The sequence below is a fragment of the Eumetopias jubatus genome, unplaced genomic scaffold, assembly GCF_037043125.1.
Source record: "Eumetopias jubatus isolate StellerSeaLion01/CBP00866 unplaced genomic scaffold, mEumJub1_p1.0 scaffold_2, whole genome shotgun sequence".
Classification (NCBI taxonomy): domain Eukaryota; kingdom Metazoa; phylum Chordata; class Mammalia; order Carnivora; family Otariidae; genus Eumetopias; species Eumetopias jubatus.
The window spans coordinates 3,390,104-3,413,590 of NW_028274808.1; the positions used below are offsets into that span (position 1 = coordinate 3,390,104).

At 38.4% G+C, this 23,487-nt stretch overlaps 1 protein-coding gene across 1 annotated transcript in view; it reads right to left on the reverse strand.

Annotated features, from left to right (window-relative positions):
- Positions 1-23,487, reverse strand: part of CSMD1 (CUB and Sushi multiple domains 1) — a 1,681,733-nt gene that overhangs the window by 143,592 nt on the left and 1,514,654 nt on the right. Inside the window, exons 45-49 of the mRNA XM_088021297.1 lie at positions 17,331-17,519; positions 8,812-8,989; positions 6,479-6,624; positions 5,650-5,730; positions 4,264-4,377 (exon numbers count right to left, since the gene is read on the reverse strand). Of these exons, the coding sequence (XP_087877423.1) occupies positions 4,264-4,377; positions 5,650-5,730; positions 6,479-6,624; positions 8,812-8,989; positions 17,331-17,519 (708 nt within the window). The remainder of the gene's footprint in view (positions 1-4,263; positions 4,378-5,649; positions 5,731-6,478; positions 6,625-8,811; positions 8,990-17,330; positions 17,520-23,487) is intronic.

Consider the following 23,487-nt stretch of genomic DNA (forward strand, 5'->3'; position numbering starts at 1 on the left):
CTTTCAAAAATGAACATATTGGCATTTTTTAAGAGAACACAATCAAAGAAAATTAGCCTTTCTATCTGGATGCATATGTGCAGGGCCTGGAGTTTTAGAATGTCCACAGACCTGCCTTGACTTTGCAGTGAGAGCCAGAGCATTTCTCTGCTCTGATGTAACCAGAGGGCAATAAAGCTACTTGTCAGGGTCATGATTAGATAAATATACACAAACACTTTCCTTCAGTCGGAAGCACTACATGGGCAGGTGTTTCAACACCTGCGATGCACTGACCACCTGCCTGCCTCCTCCTGACTCAAGATGCTGCTGCCCCAGCACATTTCATTCTGTGCTATTACACTTGAGAAATGTTTAGCCCAAATCTCTGCCTACTGATTTCATCACCGCCACTATCATTATTAGGCAACACTGGAAGTTCAGATCATCTAGAAACAGGAAACTGTCCGCTAAGTTGCTGAAATCCACCTGCAGTGCTGGAGCGCATGCCAGGGTTGGAAAGGTGTGAGTGGTGATGAGTCAGAAGCAAAATCTCAAGCATGGCTATTTTTATTCCCTCCATTTTCCTCAAAATGCTGCTTCTGTTGCTTAGAGAAGATGCAATGAAAATATAAGTGAAATTATTTGTTTCCTTTTTCTTACAACAAACACGTAATATGTTTTTTCCAGATATACATATTGTTTTAAAATGCACTTGAGTATGTCTCCCTGGGAGATAACGTGTTTTTGATTCATTTGTGTCTCTTGCTCGTTCTTATGTGCCTATTCCTTCTGGTCCCTTTCCATAGATTGTTGCTAGGAGCAACACCCACCCTCAGTGGGAAGGTTTCGGAGACAGCAGGCTCTCCCAGAGCCAGGCTGTTCGTTTCTCTATCAGCACTCACACTTTAAATACAGCCTGCATCTCTGCAGGGGACACTGGATAACCCCCACTATGGGAAGCATCTGTTTGAAGTTCCCATCAAAGACACCTCTGAAGGAACATGCCTCTCTGAGACATTCACCTGAGATTTGAGTCACCACACGTCTCCACAAAGCTATTCCTTTAGCTTATTTTTGAAGAAAAATGAAATGTGAGGCTTAAAACCAAAGCATATTATTTAATGCATCTTGCCGGGCTTCAGCAAAAGTAATGCAGTCAAACACTGGGATTTATAAATAATTAAAACTAATTCTTAAAAGCACCTATAGGTCCCAGAGACTTGTGAAAAGAGAACTCTAAAAACAGATGGGAAAACTGTCCCCTGGCGCCCTTGAGGTGCGTGTTACGGTTACGCTTGAGCTTTCCAAGAAGTGCTCATTATCTGAAGGGCACTGGTTGTCTTTGGTGTTCACTGAAAATGTATGTTTCTTATTTTTAAGAAATTGATTGATTGGCTGTATAAAAATTCTTACACTCCAATTCCAGGGCCCAGAAGCTCCTGTGCTGAGACCCCTTCCAGACCCTGTACCTATACCTCCTCATCTGATTGTTCATCTGAACCCCTTATATAATAAAGGGTACAGATTAGAATTCTTTACAATACTATATTTGCAATGCTAAATGTAAGTAAATGCTTCCCTAGGTTACGTGAGCTCTTCTAGCATAGGATAAAATCCAAAGAGGGGATCATGAGTACTTCTGATCTATAGCAGGTCAGTCAGAAGCACAAGTGACAACTGGCTTTGTTACTGGCCTCCGAAATGGGAGCAGTCTTTGAGGACTGCGCCCTTAACCTGTGGGGTCGGACACTGTCTCCAGGTAGAGAGTGTCAAAATTGATTTCCATGGCAGGGCACTCAGCCTGGGTTCGGAGAGAACGGGAGAATTGCTTGGTGGTGTTGGAAGACATTCCAAACCCTCACTCAGTGTTTTCTAAATTAAGATGAGCATCCAATGAGGTATATCTGCATAGGATGCTAACTTTTAAGGAACAATTTGCTCTCATTTTTCCCAAGGAACAGTCAATCACCCTAAAAATGTGACAGTTTTCAAAGCAGAACTTAGGAGGACTCATAACTCACATAAGTTTCCACCAGTAATTTATCAGGGGATTGCCCACTCCCTCCCCTTGAGCCCAACCAAATAATAGAAAGTACTGGAAAAAGATTATCATTAAATGATTATTTGATAAAAGACATCTGAGCCCCTAGTTCCTTTTCTTAAAGAATGTATTTAGGGAATGGCAGCTAAGATGACTCTCAGTTTGACTTAAACATTATTCATTCCTGAATGGAAACAGGAGAGAACTATGTTGTCCTCTGTAGTAACTGCTGGGAGTTCAGGAGGACATGGGAACCTTGGTCTGAGTAGAGAGAATGTGTCTTGTTAGCAGAATCCTCCCTGCAACCCTGTGTGAGAGCCAAGTAATTTAGAGAATGATGCTCATGTTGTGCTGATTTATTCTGTTCCCAGACTATCATGAATTAATTTCATTTAAATAAAAACAAGGTTAATCTTGGGGATAGCCAATATAATAAAGTAATTTTCCCTCTTTTCGAAGTAGCATATTTAATAAATATGTATGCCTTTCTTCACTATTCAGCTAAGACCACCCTTGCCTGAAATCATCTATGCTGAGAAATGTAAGTCTCTGTTTGTTGGAATTAAGATGTGCCCTAAAAATGTGGTTTTACCTCGGGTAATTTTTATGTCAAATGGAAAAAGATGAACATTTTATATCCCCTTGCACCTTGAGGGAAAAAATCCACTGTAGATGGTTGTTGCTGATGTAACATGGTACAGACACACTGATTTTTCCAAAAAGGAATGACTCAGTCTCCTGACTTAGCACCCCGTGCGGTGCCCCAGCTTTGAGTGAGGCAGGTGTGAAGCAGAGTGTCAGTGACTTCCGAAATGTGTGGGTCCTCTGAGCAGTTAGTGCAGCCAGCAGACCAAAGAGGGTATACTCCTGAGAGGGTGGTCTTTGCCCACACCCATCTGCACTCCCAGAGCTACAATTTGAATGCAATGTTTCTTAGAATTAGTCTGAGTTATCATGGTTATTTAAGACTCCTGCATTCCAGATTTTCTTCAGATGTTGGAAATTGTCTCCTTCTCCCTGGATGACTAGGATTCTGCCTCATTCATAATGAGAATGCAGGAAGTGAGCACACATTCTAAACTAATCCATTCAAGGGTGGGAACACTTTTAAAGTCAATACTAGTGCAATACAAAGGAAACTGCCTCTTAATAGGGCAGATAATTAACATTATAAAACACTTAGAATAATTCATTTAATATTCTCTGCATCTTTACAAAAGTCCTCTAAATAAGGCAGATCAACCACCCTCCTTACACTGGATGCCCAAGGGATTAATGATTTACCTGCAGTCACTTGGGAGTCTAGACTGAGTCACTGGGTCTTCTCTTCCTAAATTTTGGGAACTTTTATGTGCTTCATGATCCCTGATGAATGATAATATTCAAATTCCTTGAAAGGGGGGTGGTCCCATTCTTTAAATGAATTGCATGTTTATTGTGATTTTGAAGTCACAAAATCAAAACTATTCTAATTTGGAAAACTTTGATTGACCAAATACCATGACACTTCTGTCTTATACTGAGCCATTTTAGCTTATTTATATTTTTTCCAGTTTTTTTTTCCTCCCAATACTACTTGAGATTGGAGACTTTCAAATATTTTTAAAGTGATCTAATTTTACTCCAATCAGTTGAATCAATAGATTCAATCTCAAATCTTGTGCTATTGTATATTTTCTGTTATTGCATATGCTCTATGTATTTTAAAGACATGTGAATATATGAAATATGTGCATCCATTGTATGCAACCTATGTGCATTTCAATGATTATAAATTTTACAGAAAAAATAGTAAACACTAGATAATTTTATGCATACTAATGTATTTAGAGGGAAGTGTAGTGATGCCTGTAATTTGCCTTGAAATGCATCAAAAGTAACAGATTAATGGATGGATGGAAAGACAACAGACACATGACTAAGAACATATATATAGTAATTAATGGTGGGACCTAGGTGGTAGATATTCAGATGGTTATTTCTTAAATTATTTCAACTTAGACATATGTTTGAAAATTTCCTGGTAAACTTTTGGGAAAAAGAAAGACCTCTTATTTGATATTCCTTTGATTTGTATTGTAGAGATAACTAAAGGAGAAAGATTATTAGGTATTTCTGTTAGCAGGTAATCTTAATTGCACCGATTCAATTCAGAGCTATACAAAAAACACATAGACCAACACGAGTCATACAATTTTCCATGATGAACAAGCGTGTGTGTAGGACCAAGCTGTGCATACCTTCACACGTTGGGAGAGAACCTTCAAACTGCAACTGGGCACTGAGCTTGCAGGTCAGTGTGTCTGTCCCAGACAGCGTGTAGCCTGGATGGCACTGGTACTTCACAAAATCCCCTGAAAGAGCCAACACAGTACACCTGGGATTATATTCCTATGACCCACAGAGTGTGTGAACATACAAAACATAGAGAAGACCACATACCAAATGAAGTCAGTGAGCAAACCACTTCTGAACCCACGTTGGTGTTCATTTTTAGTTTGTTTAATCAAAGGGGACTATTTTCACTTCTTGACTTATAAAAATGCTATCTTCACTGATACCAGCACAGGTTATGTGGCAGGTTTTTTCATAGACTGATGTATCTATGGTCCTGCCCTTTCCCCCAGGATTACAATTCCAAAAAAGAAGGCAAATTGGGATTGCTTGGGATTTAAGGATGTAGCATAGAATGGCTTTAATGCGTCCAGAGAGGGCTAACCTGTGACCTTGGCCTAATTAGCACAATGTTCCCATTAACAGAGCCATTATGAATACAGCAGAAATTGGGTCACATGGTTTGCCCAGTCTGAAACATGGGGTGAGAACAGAATGCTGTATTTGTAGCCGAGACAGAGAAATCCTGGGTCACAGTAATTATACCGCAAACATATGCCATGGCTAGTGACCTGATGATTACTTAATGAAACTCTCCATTAATATAGAATGATAAAGCAGAATTTCTAAATATTATCATTACATATACTCACCAATTACATCCCAGTTTCAATGAAAGGTCAAAGTTTTACTCATCATTATTTTAGCTACAAATGATTAAGTCCTTCTAGTGCATGAACATGCTTTTCTAACTAAACACAAATATCGGGGCATCTGGATGGCTCAGTTGTAAAGCGTCTGCCTTCGGCTCGGGTCATGATCCCAGGATCCTGGGATCGAGCCCCGCATCAAGGTCCCTGCTCAGCGGGAAGCCTGCTTCTCCCTCTCCCACTCCCCCTGCTTGTGTTCCCTCTCTCTCTCTCTCTGTCTCTGTCAAATAAATAAATAAAATCTTTAAAAAACTAAAAAAAACACAAATATCCATTTAAGTCTGTCCCTGATAACTTTATTTAAAAGAAAAATACAAGCTAGCAAATGTTTGTGGGAGGGGAGCAGGGGTGGGTGAGGTGACAATGTGCTCAAAATGACAGAAGCAAAGTTCAAATGGCAAAAAACACACATAATGGAGATGGAGGAAGAAAAACATATGTTTTCGATATATGAACTCCCTAGCAACGCTTTAGAATATTCTGACAAATACTTATTTACTCATGTGAGTAACTATTGCAGTGAGGGGTGGGTGTTAAAAAAGTTGGGTTGAGCTAATGGTTTTGTAACAAAGAACACATTACCTATTTCAAAATCCTCATCCTCAATAAGCATTTCTGCCTGTGGAACTGCAGGGGGAGGTTGGCATTTCTTCAGCTGAAATGCTAAAGGGTTTATGGAAAAAAAACAAACTCAATTACATTTGCTGAATAAACAAAATTATTAAAAAAACATTCCGCTTCTGTTGTTTTAATGCTTAGGTATACTGCCATGTCTTTATTTGTAAATCATTGTTTTATAAAATTCTCAAGCTTACAGGATTATTTCATGGCAAAGAATATATAAAGTCGAAGGGAAAAAGGGTACAGTCTTCAAAATTATGACATTTAAATAAAACCACTTGACATAATTTGGAGATGCTGGAAGAGAAATGTTCACCCGTGGCCTGGTGCCAGGTCCATATTTACGTTTGCTGAGGTTCCTCTCTGCACCCCATGCTGAGGACTTCCACGGGTGCAGTCTTCACGAGACAGAAGGGACTGATACACTTTTCTCCAAATTACTGATTTTCAAAATCATTAAATTTCCTGTTGCCTCCTCCATAATTCCATGGCATTTGCTATGTTGGCTCCTCTGGAGACAGACACAGGAAATCTGGGAAAGGTACTAAATTTATTTCCAGGGCCTCCACATCAGAGTTTCATTTGCAACAAACTTGTCCTGGAATGAGTGCAAGCGTGCCACACAGCACCATCAAATACCATTAGCAACAGAGGAGCCCCACAGGAGGCCCTGCCATCAAATGTAAGGAAGTCCCAGAAGGCTTTCACTGGGGAGGAGGCATATGTCAACACTACCAGGAGAACCAAAAGGAATTCTCTGCCTTAATCAACGAGGTGAGAATGCACTGACCATGAAAGTTGAGAACAAAGAAGCCTCCATTTGAAAAGTCACTGTGGAACTTGAGCAGGACTTGGTTGGTGGAGCTATACGCCGTTTCCAGGGCTGTGTTGCCACTGAAAACTCCCAGCTGAGGTGAATTCTGATCAGGCCCATCCCTAGAAAAAGAGAGAAGTTTGAGGAGAAAGTTCCTAATCACAGCTGAAACTAACAATCATTTTCTTCTGACATGTAGCTTCATCCTGGCCTGAGCAGCTTGGTCTCATGCCGGGCTCCAGGGGACCGAGCTGGTGCTCACACCTGGAGACTTGGGGCTGACTTCTACTCACCCCACTGCGGACCTTTTCAGAGCCATCACAGAGACACATTCATCCTGACTCTAGTGACTGTTCACCATGTATCAGCTGCCTTTCATATGTCCATGTTTGAAAGTCTAAATTCAACGGTGTCTCTTTAATTATGGGTGAAATTTATGGAGCTCTTGCTACTGAATAAAAGGTTTTTAAGAATTTATTAAAAGGAAACAAGAGTGCAAAGGTCGAGTCACTGGCCCCAGGATAGGAAAGTAAGACTTAGTTGCACTTTCAACCACTCTTGGAGTGAAAGTTTCAGCCACTCATTCAGAAATTTTCAGCATCAGTGAGGTCACATGGATGGTCTCCAGCTGAGCTGCCCCCACCCAACATAAGGTATTCTGCATGATGAGACCTCCTGCCCTACCCCCCTCAGGGAAGGTGACCTTCCCTGAAACAATCCTTTCTCTTACTAATAATTTCTTGCTCCACCCTGCTTCCTATAAAAACCTTCCATTGTGTACATCTAACTCCTCAGAGTGTCTCTCTACTTGCCAGATGGCATGTTACCCGATTCATGAACCACTAAATAAAGCCAAAAAAATCTTCCAAATTTACTCAGTTGAATTTTTGTGTTTTTAACAAACTGAATAAAATATTACCCTCTTGTGAACACTGGGTTTAGAAATATCAAGATGTTTAATGTCACAAAGTTGACAAGACTTTACGGTCTCTCTTTTCGTTAGTGTTCTGACAATAGACTACTTTGTTAATTATGAAGAGCTTTTGCTTCTACCTGCTAAATCTATACATTAATCCAGGTGAAACGGCCGATAGTACAATGTTGTGGTTTTTGTTTTGCCTTGCTTTTGAAAGAGCAGCTTCAGGATCAATTTAATATTTCAAGTTCCCCATTCCTCCTCATTCCCTCAGCCGTTGGTTCGGCCATTATCTCCTCCCTGCAAGAGTTATTTCTACAGCCTCAAAACCAGCCTCCTTTCTTGCCCTCACTTGATACATTTCCCACAAAAATGAGACTGGGAATTCTTCAGCTAAGGTGATTCCCTTCCTGAAACCCTAGCAAATCCTAATTGCTCTTAGAACTAAACCTGGGATCTTTCACATGATTTATAAGCTCCTGTATTCTCTGTCCCGCTCACCTGGACTCCCATAAGACCCATTCCTGACATCTTCCAATACCCTGAAATCACCCTGTCCCCGTGCTTTGCAGGCTTTCCAGTATCCGGAATGACCCTTAAACTTTACACCAACTTTCTACACCAACTTCCCAATATACACACACATGCATACCGCATGGTTACCTGCCATTAGTCCATAGTTTTCATGGCAGTTTATGCTGGCTGCACATCCTGCTCTTCAAGCCTGGGTTAAGCTCACCTCCTCACACCCCATCGGTCCTCCGGCCTTCTCCCAACATAGTATCACAGAGGACTTGTCAATCTCTGTGTCCCCTATAACCTCTCACTTCCAAAAGCAAAGGTAGGATAGTCATTCCCAGAGACATGAAAATGTAGCCAAGGATCACATGAGTAACTTACCCAAGGCCACATGACTCATTGGAAAGAGAACCAGAACCCAAATCCCGAGCCCTGATTGCTGGCTCAGTATTACTTCCTACACATCATATGGAAGGGCAGTCCTGCCACATTTCCAAAGGATGGCAGGAGGGCTGTGTGTAATTATCTCTTCAAAATTTCCAGAAGCACCAAATTCTTATCTTGGTAAAGATTCCCGACCAACTTTTATTTTAGAAAAAAAAGAAAAATCACACTTAAAAATGTAAAATACAATAATGTTGTGATAATCTGCCTTCAGAGTAGTCCCAAATTTGTCTACCACGAGACAAATCTCAAACATGTCACATGACGTTTATTCTCTATACTGCTGGATTTCATTGGTAAATTTCCTTTCCAATATCTACCTAAAAATGTCACTTCTTAATATGTAATCTGACATAAAAGCCCCATGTCAGTGGTTGCAAGAATGGTGTAGCACAATCACAGATCAGTCTATCTGGAAAGGGTCTCCTACCAAACAGCAATGTAATCATTCACAGCTTCCGTCTGTAGCAAGGTGAAGTTGATGTAGACCCCATGGCCAGGAGGGACGGTGATAAGCCAAATGCAGTCCTTCAAAATTGGGTACTCGTCTGGAAATCCAGGGGAATAAATAGTACCATTCTGAGATGTTACATTATATCCACAAGGAGCTAAAAAGGAAGCAAAGAAAATTAAGCTCTATACAGTCAACTTTGGAAAAGACACAGTTAAATATTTCTAAGTCTCTAAAGTCCCTTTGCCAAAATTTTCCTTATGAGAAATAATTGTGAAATATTTCTCAGTTACTACTTTGTCAAAGTAATTCCTCTAAAGTCTTAAAACCTTAGAAGAATTATACTTCTAAACTAAGTTATCTAAGTTCAATTTAATATATTCTCCACTCAAAATCCCTTCAAGATAAAGTCATTCCCATAAAAAAAAAAAGGCCCTTACTCAGTCACCCAGTTACTATTTTATGTGACCAAGCTGATAATCCATTGCATGCTGTGACATGAAGGATTATGTGGAAATTATGCATATATATCATGGAAATTTTCTTGTTGTTTTATGTGAGATTTCTAAAACCTATTTAAACTGCCTGAAAGAGTAGCATCCAAGTCTTTTTGCCTAAAACAAAAATATTATCAATTCTTGGCAGATCTATACCTGAAGAAATGAGATAAAATTATATATGTGGTGTTTTCTTGAAGCACTTCCTCGTCTCAACAGCTTTCAACTCTGCAAAGACTCACAATCCCTAATCAGCCTGTGTTTATTTTACTTAACGAACTGGTATTCTCTGTTGCCATGGCAATTATTTTGTCTTATCTACGGAAAAATGAAGAGACTATATATTAGCAGAATAATCTGAGATGCATTATTACACTAAGAGAGTGGGAGGACACATCAAAGTCATAAACGACTAGGCTTTTTAATCAACCAAAATCCCATAGAGGTGGTCTGAGTGCCTGCTACTAGCATGAATCTTCTGGAGCTTTCAAAGACTTGTCATGAAAGGTGTCGAGTTTAGGTGGAGAAAACAGGCCAAACTACATTGTAAAACAAGGGAAACAAACGTCTGAATACAAAATAGTGAGCGACGACATGCTACAAGGCAGTATATGGTACGCTGCTGTGTTGATCATATAGATGCATACGTATTTCAAAAGAGGTAGAGAATGTTCCAGTATAAAATAGATTGAACCCAGGCCAGGTTTTGGATAGAGTCATTAGAAGAAGGGGCCATGGAGAACATTTTAGAAATGTTATGCCATGAGTATTGATAAGTGGGGTTTGGAGGCTGCCAAACTTTGCTTTGTGAACTAGCAGAGCAAAGCACAGGGACAACAATAATCTGTAAAATGGGGCCACGATCTAGGCGGCAGTCACTGAGCTACTTGTATGTCCGGAAGATGTCATACTTTCTCTCACCTCCAAACTTCATGCAAATATTCACTCTGCTTGAAAAGTTCAAAGGCTTTTCTCCTACTCTGCTGCCAGGGTGAGCTGATCCTTTCTTCAAAACTCAACTCAAATGTTACTTCCCCCTTGAAGGCGGCTTGGCTCTGCATGGCCACGTTTGTTCACCTGTCTCATGGCTATAATTGGCTGCCAGCTATTCTCACCATTAGATGGTCAGTGGCTAGAAGTCAGTGACGGTGCTCCTTTTCACCTCTACCCACAACCCACTTTCACGAATCCCCAGTGCCTAGCTCGTATCACAATAAATAAGAGACAATAAATAATTGATGAATTGAAAATGAGTAAGACAGTCACCACAAAATATTTTAGTAATGAATGTAGTGAAGCAAGTGGGCTGACACATCTTATGTGGACTTGAGGTTATTCATTTGCTATTGACTTATAATCTATAATCCCCAAGACTTCCCTTGTGCATTTTGACTTTTCGAGTTGAATCTTATAATTGTATGACCACATTATATATAGGGGTACCCTTCCCAGTGGTGAAAAAAACACAACAAAACAAACAAAAAGATGGTACCCATCTCTTCAAGGGCAAAAGAAACAATATGGTGATTCTCTTGCGAGGACAGATTACTGGCTTCTGGTGTTCTTTATGTTACTTAATAGCTCTAGGACAGTAAGCATGGCAATCCTTGCCATGATTTATGTATGATATTCAAATAACAAGTCCACCATTTACTTATTCAAGGAGTATTTATTGAGAGTCTATCATGGGCCAGGACATGTGGGGTTAGAGTGGGGGACAGAGCAGAGAACCACAGAGACCTTTGGATCTTACTGTGTAGTGATGAGAAAGGTACCAAGCAAATGCTAAGTGAGTATAAAAGTCAACTTGCGTAAGTACAGTGAGGGAAAGAACAAACACAAGCTAATAACATTCCATGAATGCACATAAAATTCTTCAAGGCAAATGTTGCTGTGTCGTCTAGAGAGGAGAAAAGAGGATCCTAAGAAAAATGAGAGAAAGTTTCCTTCACCACATCCCCTGACCTGTCTGCGATCCCAGAGAAGGCTTTTCCCTCATTGCTGTGGCCCCACAGGCATATTTAGGTTTCCACGTCTGGGGGGAATGTCACTTGAAGTCCACAGAGCCTGTGGATGTGGGATCTAACTCAGCATGACGTGGATCCTGAGGTGGAGATCAATCCTGAAGCTGCTCTGAGGGGCATCTAGTCGCAGGATGATCCGTGCACCACAGCCGAGCGGGCACCTCGCAGCTCCTCACTGTCTGCCTGGGAGCCTGGTCACAGCAGGACAAGGAAGGCCACCAGCTGGACAGGAGAGAGCCCATCAGCGTACTGTGCACTACACTTCACAATCGGAAGGGACATGGGTGTCAGACCCTCCTCCACTTCAGGGAGCCAAAGAGTCAAGAGACAATAGTCATTCATATATCTGTGAATGTACACTGTGATATTGTGATTTATAATAAGAAATACATATTCGGTCTTCCTCCCTGTTCTTGGCACAGGGTTCGGGAAACCTTGGATAAAAGCTAAGTGATAAAAGAGATAAAGGTATCCTTTATTATTCATAACAAGACCCTTTCAACCACACCTGAGCTTACCTTAATAAGGTGACTAGGAAAGCATCCGAGGATGGGGCTGGTTGCCAGGGGAACCAAACAAGTAATCGAGGATTGGAAATTTCAGCCCCATCCCTAACCTCCAGGGAATGGGAGGAGCTGGAGGTCAAGTTAATCACCACTGGCCAGAGATTTAATCATCATGCCTCTGTAATGAAGACTCCATGAAAACCCCAAAGGATGGGGTCTGGAGAACTTCTGGGTTGGTGAACGCTTGGGGAGCCGGGAGGATGGTTCACTTGGAGTGAATACGACCCTCTGCTCACCTTGCAACACACCTTGCCCTCTGCATTTTTTCCATCTGACTGTTCCTGAGTTATATCCTCTGTAATCTTGATCTGTAATCTTGTAAGTAAAATGTTTTCCTGGGTTCTGTGAGTTGCTCTAGTAAATTCATCCAGTAGGAGGAGGGAGTCATGGAGACTTCTGCTTTATAGCCAGTCAATGAGGAGCACAGGTGACAATCTGGACTTGGGATTGGCATCCGAATTAGGTCAGGGGCAGCCTTGTGAGACTGGGAGTTTCACCTGTGGGACCAGAAGCTCTCCTCAGGGAGGCTATCCGGCAGTGTCGCAGAATTGCTGTTGTAGGAAAAAGGCACCCACTGGTGGCCAGGAGGGTCAGAGTGAATGTTGTCTGTAACTCTACACGGATGCATGTTAAGAATAGGTTGTGAGAAAGGACTGCTGTGTGAAGCACAATTAATGAAAAAACGTTCTCAGGTTATTTCTGTATGTGTTTCTCCAGAGAAAAATACATACATGAAGATAATTAAGTTGTCCACTTCCATCAAATTCTAGAGCCAGCAATAGCTACACTGAATATGATGGAGGTGCTGTCTTACGGTAGAGTCTCATTCAATGTGAAGTTTATTCAGTGCCTATTTATATGTAAAAAGCCTTCCTCCCCATCCTCACTTCCCACCCCACTCCACCTGGTACCACTACCTAAAAGTATCGCTGTGGATTCTATTCACTTCACCGTTGTTTGAGAACATGAAACTTTTAGGTGGCTCATACAAAAAGTGATGGGTGTATCTCACCAATTCCTGCTCATGTGAAGCCAGAGCCAGAAGATACTGGAAGATGAGCTGGTGGGCATGGTGGACATCAGCACAGGGAGGTGGAGACTCACTGTCACTTCATTCTACCTGGGGCTAGACTTAGAAAAATCAAGGAGCGCCCACACATGTCTTTATTGTGATTTTTCTCCATTTAAACATGTACAAAGTGACTGTCTCTGAATTGAGATGGATAGAAAGAGCTTAACTGATTTCAATCAGAAATTAAATTTTAAAAACCCTAAATATCCACTAGGACAGTTATAGATAATTTATAGATGGTTTTCTCCAGGATTATATTAAGATTTCTGCCTAACTTTTAAAAGGAGGGTAAAGAAAAAGTCTACAGTACTAAACAACCAACACCTACATTTGGCATGAATATTTATGAATTTTAAACTCTTGACTATTAATGTAACCAGGAACTGAATGCCTGATCTCACCGAATATGTGGAGCACTATAGGTGTTTTAGACCTATTTTTTTTTCCTTCAATTACTCTGGTTTCCTTATGATGGTTTTAAGTTAGAGAAACATAGTGCACTCTATCTTAGGGACTGTTTGATAATGGAAATATTTAAAATAATTTTTATAACATAAATATTATGTTTATATAAATAACATAAATCATATATAACATAATATAATATTATATAAATACTATAAATATTTATAAATATAAGTAAAAAGAGTTGTAGTCTTTAGGATGTCATTTTTATTCTAAACTATTGGGAGAGATTATTTTCTGTATTCATCAATCAACTTGTTAAACCTTAATTTTAAAAATTATGTATATAATAACATATTCTTTGGCTGGCTGGATTTCTCCTGTCAATTATGTAATCAAATAGTGTTCTGCTTACAAAAATCTGTCAATCTAAAAGAAGATGCTAACACATTAATTGCAACATATTATCTAGTAATTACCTCTATCCACATAGTTCCCCACCACAGATATTACTGCATTTTAAGTTGAGGAACATTAGGGCAGTGCTTAACTTAGTTAAGTTAACAAAGTATATCTACATAAATATTTCAGTGATAAAAGATTAGGTCAACAAAAAATCTAAAATTTTTAAACTGTATTTGTAAGTAGAGACGCATATTTAATTATCAAATTACATTTAGTAAACTAATAAACAAGTCCTTTTAACCTTATTTTAACAATTATAACCCAAATTTTTTAAACTGAGCCTTCTATATAATTATGTTACTGGCAAAAATAATGTCTTGAATTTCTCAAGTCATTTGAGACCTATTTTTTCTTTTTTCTCTTAAGAGGTACCATACTTTTAGTCCAGATATTTTTCAGATGAATTTAGAATACACTAACTTTACATAATAAATCCTTATACAATAAACATACTAATACTGTCAGCATGTACACAGAAATTGGTTTAATATATGCTTGTGAAGATTGATGCCTTAAGATGTAGAATTCTTGAACCTTAATTGTCTAAATTATTCGATTTTTACTAAAGATACCAGAAGTTGTTCAAAGTAGCTGTGTTTTTGTTTTTGTTTTTCCCCCAAGTATCTCTGATCTATTCTGATATTCTTCTGAAGTTAACCGGGTTGGACCTTTGAAGATTGTTTTTCAGTAGGTTTGTTCTACACACCAAGAATAACTCTGAACTGAAAAACCATGCTGAATTAATAAAATACATTTCAGGTGAGCATCCTGGATAATCAGCAGAGTTTGCTGGTGTCTTGTGAGGAGCTTAACCATAGTATAAGTGGACACTAATGGACATCTCAACAGCCCACCATTATCAGCAAAGACTTTTAAAAAATATATATATATATATCTTTTTGGGAATACAACCTTTCACAGATAAAATAACTTTTGTTATACAATAATATCCTCTGCTGATTTTTTTCTTGAGTTTAATCCAATATGGAAAGGATATTAAACACACATTGGATGGTGCCTAGAAAGTTCATTGTATGACATAATTTTATTTGAATTTTATGTTTTGGTTTTTTATTTTGCCTATGACACTATAGATATGAAGAGAGATAACGGTAAAAATACTTGTGTGGTAAAGAATTTGACCTTGTCTATAGAGAGGCCCAGCCCTCTGTTCTGGAGGGGGTGGGAGGGGGTTTTAGAGAGGTCCAGCCCTCTGTTCTGGAGGGGGTGGGAGGGGGTTTTAGAGAGGTCCAGCCCTCTGTTCTGGAGGGGGTGGGAGGGGGTTTTAGAGAGGTCCAGCCCTCTGTTCTGGAGGGGGTGGGAGGGGGTTTTAGAGAGGTCTGGAGGGGGTGGGAGGGGGTTTAAGGACATACCTGATACGAGTATCTTTGTTTCATGTGGGTGCTGGCCATACCCCATAGTTTTAGGATGGGCTGACTGTGCCAGAAAGACCAGCCATGGAATTTAAGGTGGGGCCTTTGAGTTACAGGATATCAGTTGGTCTGGAAGCTGACATCAACCACCAGGCAATCCATCAAGCAGTTAAACCTACCTAACAGAGCCCCAGTTAAAAACTCTGGGCATTAAGACCCAGTGAACTTCTCAGGTTGGCGATATTCTGGGCATATTGTCGCCCTTTAGTTCTCTGAGAGTGATGCATCCTCCTAGACTGTAACCTAGGCATCTTTTCCCATGATTTTCATGTGTCCTTTCCTTGTTATAAACCACAACCAGAGTGCAATAGCTTAGTGAGTTCTGTGAGTCCTCTTAGTGAATCATCCAACCTCAGGGTGGTTCGGGGGCTATTCTTATACTTTCAGCTGGTGTCTGGAGGAATTTAGCTTCAGTTTGGCCAACTCTGAGTAGGATGACAGATTATGGTGTAATTATAAAAGGTGGCATCCCCTTTGAGCTACATCACAAACAATATATTTTGTTACTTTCATGCTCACAAAATAATTCTAAGCCAGCAGTTACTTCTATATTTGAAAACAGAGCTTGAAAAAAAGATGAAGCCTTTTTAAATATTTAACTCTACTTTTTAATATCAAGCCAAGGCGTCTCCCATGTGCATATGAATTCAAAGAACTCAGGTGAAAATTACAAATAAGAAAAGGGTTTAATCATGACAATTCAAAGTATCTTATAGATATGCAGATAAATGAATTTTTAAATGGAGAGTAATAAAAAAATGTTTTTAGGTGTTTTAATAAAAAGCACCAGATATGCTACTGCTATACTTAGTTTTATAAAGTAATTTTTAAAATGCTGTTTTACATGTTATTAAATTTGCATTAGACTAGATTAATTTAATTTTTATTTCCTTTTTTTAAGACAAGGAATTAAAAAATACAGCTGAAGTTTTTTTTTTCATAGTTTTTTTACAATAATATAGAATGGAAAAATACAGGTGAAAAATATAATTTAAAAAGTCCACCAGTGGTTTTGTTTTGTTTTGTTCTGTTTTTACTTTTTCAGAAGAAATCCAAACACAGCTAGTTGCCTTTCCCTTTTGCCTGGTGATATATAAATATTTAGCATTTCAAAGGACCACAGAGTTGATAATTTCATTATCTTTTCACTCAAAGGTTGCTGTATTTATAAAGTTCTAATATTAGGGTTACAGGAACTTTTCTGTTTCATATGCTTTCCTCATAAGTACTTGATCTATTAATTTCAATTTGATATTACAAAAATTTTGAAATCATCAAAAAAATCAGGTAGTCATAGAGAAGCTTCAAAGAAGTGATTCCTGCTCAGACTAGGGATATTTGATGAATCCAGATTTCCCTCCATCACCACCTCATTCCCACATCTCCCGAGAAACCCTGATCATCATGCATCATTGAACTGCACTACTTTAGTTTTTTCCTACAACCATTTCTACACCCTGTCTTTGTTTACACTATTTTTTCTACCCTGGATATTCCATCTCTGAATAGCAAAATAGTATATATACTTCAAGGCCCACTACAAAAATAAAATCAGTTTGCTAAAATACAAAAGCAATATATGATTATTGTAAAAGTTAAACAATAAAAAATAAATAAATCCAGGGTAAAATTAATAAGCATCCTTTCCTCCACTAATCCCGTAATTTGGTGGAATGACTGTAATTCTAAATACTACTACCATCATAAAGATTTCCCTGGTCACTTCCCAAGCAAACACCATCCTTCACGCAATTCATCAAAACACTCTGCTTGTGTCTGGTTTGTGTTATACATATTTGTGTTTATTATTTTGTTTTCTTTATAATTTCCTTGAGGGCAAAGCCTATTTATTCATATTTTTAACTTACTGGCATATGATATATTCCTGAAATAATAAGTAGAATGAGTTTAACATAACAGATTCCTAATAAATATCTGTTGAATAAATGAATGGATTTTTTAATATGTCCATTTAATAATTAATGCACTACTATATACATGAAAAATTATATTGTTGCCAAGAACGAGTAGCCTACCGTCACATCTTGGAAAGGGATAATTCCAATTTCTGTTGATCCCGTGCTGACAGGTAAGGACTGGGTGGCCGATTAAAATGTACCCAGGGTAACACTCGAAAGAAATGGATTGTCCCACACTGTAGTCTGAGTTGATCATATAACCATTCTGAAAAGGAGGTGGGTCCGGGCAGTTCTGTAGTTCATAGGCTGAAACAGACAGAATCAAGCTCAACTATAGGAAGTTAAGTTAGTCTGGAATTCAGAAGGCTATGATTACATACAGTTTCTTAAGACCAAAGTTTTCATTAAGTTTTGAAACGTATCTTCTCCAAGTTGCCACTTACCATCCTAAGTAAAACAGTAATTATTAGTAGTAACAGAATTATAAAAACTTCCAATTAATAAGTAGCTAACTGTGTGCTTTAGAAGTAGTAAACCACATACCAACAATCTATCTGATGGTGTTTACCTTGGAAGAAAAGTAGATAGTGTGAATTGACTTTTATAAAAAAGTAAAACAAATGATAATAAAATTCTCAATAAAGAATGTCAGGCGAGTGTGGACCTAATTTCCTTCTAATTTAAAAGAGAATTATACTAGCACTCCATTCTAAGTGTTATTGACTAAGAAATAATGTGGTTGTTATGTTTTGATTTTTTTAATTAATTGTTCATTACAAATAAAATTTAAAAAATCCATTCCATTTTCTTATTTAAAAAAAAGTTCTGTAGAAGCACTGCACTAGCAATTACTATCAGTACAATCTTTCTAATAAGATATAGTTTATGCAATAAATCATATTTACATTTTCAATATAATAAAGATACAGCAGTTGGCACACAGTGTCTTTGCAAGTTCCCAAATTGTGAGATAAATTTTTAAATTTTAACAGTATGGTTAAACCCTCACTGCAGTTAGCAGATTAAAAAAATCCTTAATTTCACTTCCTTACTTATTTTGATATTTGCAATTGTATGTCTCTGGACAAGAGTCAGATAAACCGCTAAAGAGGGATTGCAAGCAGGAAGCAGAAATCAGAAGATGCATCAATGCAAAGGTTTTTCAGCAGCTTGAGATAATTCCTGGCACTGGCTTCCCCAGGGGGAAGAACCAGGAAGAACCCGGAGGGAGACAAAGACCCCCAGGGGGCCGTGCAGGAACCCCCACCTGCCCCACGCCTGCCCTCTGGTGTCCACTGTACTAGTGCAGGAGGAACGCTGTCTGCTCGACAAGATCGGAGTGGAGATCACGTAGCGTGATTCATGCAAGCGGACTTTATAAACTGCAATGTGCTAAACATAAATTTATTCCATTTTATTTGTAGCACACTTGATTATTAGTAGGGAATCACACGCATGATATATGGATACTAAGAGGAAAAACGTTACTGGAGGATTCTTAACTCACTGCTATGACATGTAACATTTAGGACTCCGTATGGAGAAAAACTTTCATCTATACAAAATCAAAAATTTACCAATAATATAATGAGTTTTCTGGGGCTGCTTTTTGGTGAAGCCACATTATAACATGGAATTTCTAAGACAATGAGAAGGAGAAATGACCTATTTAAGGATTTCTTCCAGATCGATAAGCACCATAATCACAATTATTATTGAAATTCAAAGCTCTAATAACCATTTGCAAAAGAAAAAGTGCTTTTAACTCACAATTTTGGAATTAGCAATCTATCATCAAGACAATAACTGCACAGTCTACAAAGATGTTCTCCAATTTTGTTTTTCTTCATCTTGTAAGTACAGTATTTGACTGTTAAAATCTCCTACAAAGTACCAGACTTCAAGGGAACAAACCTATAGTTGTCTAAAAGAAAAGAGTATTCAAACCTGTATGGAAAAAAATATGTCTTGAAGGAAAATACCTCACGGCCTAGTGGCCTGTTTGTCATTATCAATTGCTTTTATAATATCAACTTCTATTCGAAAACTAGAAGCTTAGAAAACTGCAATGCATATAAAGATAGGGACCGTGAGAACAGAAAGCCACGGCGAATCGGTGTGTGTGTGTCTCTCTTTCTACCACATATGCATGAACACACACACACACACACACACAGATGCACACACCACACGTGCACAAACCACACACACATGCATGCACACGCACACATACACACGCACACAAGCACCCCATACATGTGCACACACATTCCCTTTCTCTCTCCCCTTATTGTGCCCCTTCCTGGGCCAACCTGGCAAACACACAGCAAGGCTGCCCACCTCTCCCAAGGGCCACCCAACATTGAAAGCCTTGCAAACAGCCTTTTCCTGAAATCCAGGGCCAAATGGCTTAGCAAATATCCACAGTGCATGGTATGCCTCCTTGTAATCTTTTTATTTGAGTCTAAATTTACTTTATAGACCCATGTTCAAAAAAGAACAGAACCCCATACTGTGTTTCAACTATCAACCAATTTCTTTCTTTATTATACTCTTCTAGAATAAAATCAGCAGTTTGTTCTCATTCTTGTTTTGCTTGAAATATAATAAACTCTGTTGGAGAAATGAGTCTTCTAATATATCACATACAACTGCTAATAAAAACTCATATATATATGTAAATATATATATATATGGAGGGCGGTTTCCATGTGAGAAGAATCAAACAAAACTGTGCTCAACATAGCATCCTCCTCATTGAAAGATTCCATTCCTGTTTCAGTAGTGCCTCTGGGGTATCAACACAAGCATCAGTTATCACAATATGTTATAAACAAGGTAACAGTTGATAGAGATTCCTAATGAATCGTCACGTGAAATAGCATTTAACACACAGACTTACACATGTTTACTCACAGCCTTGTTACAGGAGGAGAGGTTGCAGATGAATCCATGTCTACACTGAATATGGCTTTGAAGCCTCCTTCAGGTGCTTGACTTCCCTCTCCATGATAAAATCAAGCTGGGGCCCCAGGAGCATTAAGCCACATCTGGTAATCCACAGAATTTCTGAAGTGCACCTGTATATAAGCTCCCTGTTTCCCAGATTGGCTGTTATGATGGCTAGAATGGCAGATCTCTCTTGCTTTGTAATAAGGTAATGATCCTGGTTCTCACAGTTAAGTTAGATTATCCACCCCAATGTTCTTTATTGGTTATGCAAACTTCTTGATCCTAATAGCTACCAACGAAGCCAACCTACACTGTTGCTAAGGTTGCAGACAATCCCATGGTTTTTGGGCAGCCCAGAGCCTCGGCTGGGAGATGGTTAGCCAAGTTGCTTGCTCCCAGTTGTGACTGTAATTGTGTCTTGTGCTTTGAGCAACCAAGGAGGAGTGCTCAGTAGACGTTTTTCATGATGACCTTTACATTGTGGAGAAAGTCTGATTTTAATCCAAAGGAACTGTTGGATTCTCAGGCAACACACGACACTGAGAATCCACTTCCTCCCCTGCATCAGAAGCTTGGGAAGGACTGACTAGGGAGCACACAGCAAATCTCAGCTGGGATGTGGGCTTCTGAAGGGGCTGTCACCTAGGAGACATAGCTGACATGTACTGTCCAGGTGTGTTTTTGGTGTAGAGGGATGAGTCTCTTAAGGGAGAAGCTGATTGAGATTGTTACCTCTACTTTAGGCCAACCCATAAAAGGAAAAGCAAATCCGCATGGTCTGCAGGGAAGAAGTGGGTCAGCTTATAAAATGGACTACCACCGTCAGTGCTTTCTCTACCTTAAACTAGGATGCCCGAGAGGGATGAGAATTGATACAGCTACTGGTTGTCCACTGTTTCCAACATTTTTACGTGAGATAGTCTTCCATATAAAGAGCTGCCTGTTGAGAACTTGATTCACTTATGCAGATGGGTGAAAAGGATAAAGTAGACACCCAACCTTGCTCTTCTCGGTAACCCATGGTGGCTCAGAATATCATGGTGAAAGCAAAAAGAGCAACTCAGTTTTAGAGGCACATGAATTTCATGCAGAAAAGTGTGGTTGTGTCGATAAGGAACAGTTGGTGTGCTCATACAATCAGCTAGAAGGTATCCTTCTGTTGCTCATTGCACATATAGGCAGTTTGATTGCTTTTGCTCCTAAAGGGGAAAAATCTGTATCTACAAATGAATGCCTCTTTTCTCATATAGATTCAATTCACTCAAATTCAACAGTTTTATGATTGAATAAATGAGTAAGAAGATTTAACTTATCCCTTTAAAAAAATAAATGTGCTTAGTACATAGAGCAAAAGGAAAATTAGAAAGAGTGGATCTTTGAAGAAAGAAGGCATTTTTACTTCCTATAGCTAAAGTAATTAAAATTACCTGTAAGTTCTTTTTTGGCATGACATTATTACATTATAATGTAAGAAAGAGAGACAGAGAGAGGAATACTTAACTTCTCCAAATGTTGATTTACAAAAAACAAAAGCAAAAAGAGTCACTAAAATACTTAATGGCCCCAAATGTCACAAACATTATGAAAATCTAAGTACCGATAAGCCCATACCAGTATTATAAAAGTAAAGGAACCCACTGAATTTTATCTTCCATAGGGGAATCATTTGTTTGGATCTAGGAGAATAACTATTATTCACATCTATCAATCCCAAGCACTATGGTATTTAAATTTAAAAATTTAATTTAATAAAAAATTTAAACGTGTTTAAATTATAGGTGTGTAATGTGACCGCCAATGGGATCATGTAGTCATTTTTCTGATATCCATTAAATTTTCCAATATCTAAAGAACTGATAAAGATCTTCATGCTGCCCTTCGTTTTTCAATCTTTGACTTAGAAATAGGGTACACGAGCTCAATTTTATTCAACACGGCTCTTCACCTTCCATTTCTCAAGTTCTGTATAAGTCATTTAACTTCTGGACAGCTACGACCACAGTAACATTTTTGACCTTTATATGGACATAAATAAATGACAAGGCTTAAGAATAAGGGGTACGACATAGACATCACTGAGAATGAAAAGACTTATCTGCATGACTTATGCATCTTCTTATGAGTTATTAATTATAAGCTTAACTTATAAATCTCAAGTAGGACCTAGGAATTTTGATGTGACATACAAGTCAGAACTGTGTCATTTTGCCCATTTATAAATTTTATAAGATGACAAACACTGATGAACTATCTAACTGTCATCCCTGTCAGATATGATACCGTTGGAACACCTCAAATTCATGTTCCCAATCTTTTTATTTAATTTACTTTTACAGCTCTCATTTATAGGAAATTACTTGCCTACAATAAAAAATATATTGCTTAGGAATTATTTATTTATTTATTTTTAACTTGGATAAACAGAGTTAGGCATCAAGTAAATAAAACATTTGCTCAGCCAACCAGATGTTCGGCTGATATGAGAATTCACCAAATAAAATGTTTAAAGGCCACACAGACAACAACAATGATCAAAGCTTGCAGGGACTAAAGGAAACTTTTGAAGCCAATGCCTTGCTACTCTGCAAGGGGCCATCACTATGACACTTGAGGGGACTCTCCCTCCATGTGAACAATGACAAAATGTTTGCAGATTCTGACACTGCAAGATAAAGGAAAGCGGATCTATGGATATTTCACAAATTGTATGAAATTTAATTCTAAATATTTAAAATTTAAATTTTAAAAATAATATTTTGCCAGCTAACTGCAACAATTTATGACCTCTTGTCTAGATAATCCCTATTTAGACTCTGTGTGTGTGTGTGTGTGTGTGTTTATTTTAGACCATTCTTTTTGGATTTAAGTAATTGATAGCTTTAGAATTGTGTAGATACAGCCTTAATAACCCTACCTGGAAAATATCAAGAGAAATAAAACAAAAATAAATTGACCTATAGAGGTTAGAGTTATGTAAGATAAAATGTAGTTTCAAAACTATACCAAAGTATAGTTCCAAAACCTCCACATAAATTCATGGGAATTTGTATTTGATTTTTGGAGGTCACTAAGGAAACAAAAATTAAATTTTGAATACAGTATTAAAAATATTCAAAGTGGAGAAGACTTTTTGAAAGTTCTTGAAATCAACTGAGATAAATCACTTAATTGGCAGCTTATAGAAGAAATGTGATTATGTATATTTTTCTTATTGACTCATACATTAAGATCATGCCAATTGAACAATGGAGGGCACCATATAATAACGAAGTTTAAAATTATGATCATGAATGAAATGTTCATACTTCAACAAAATATACTT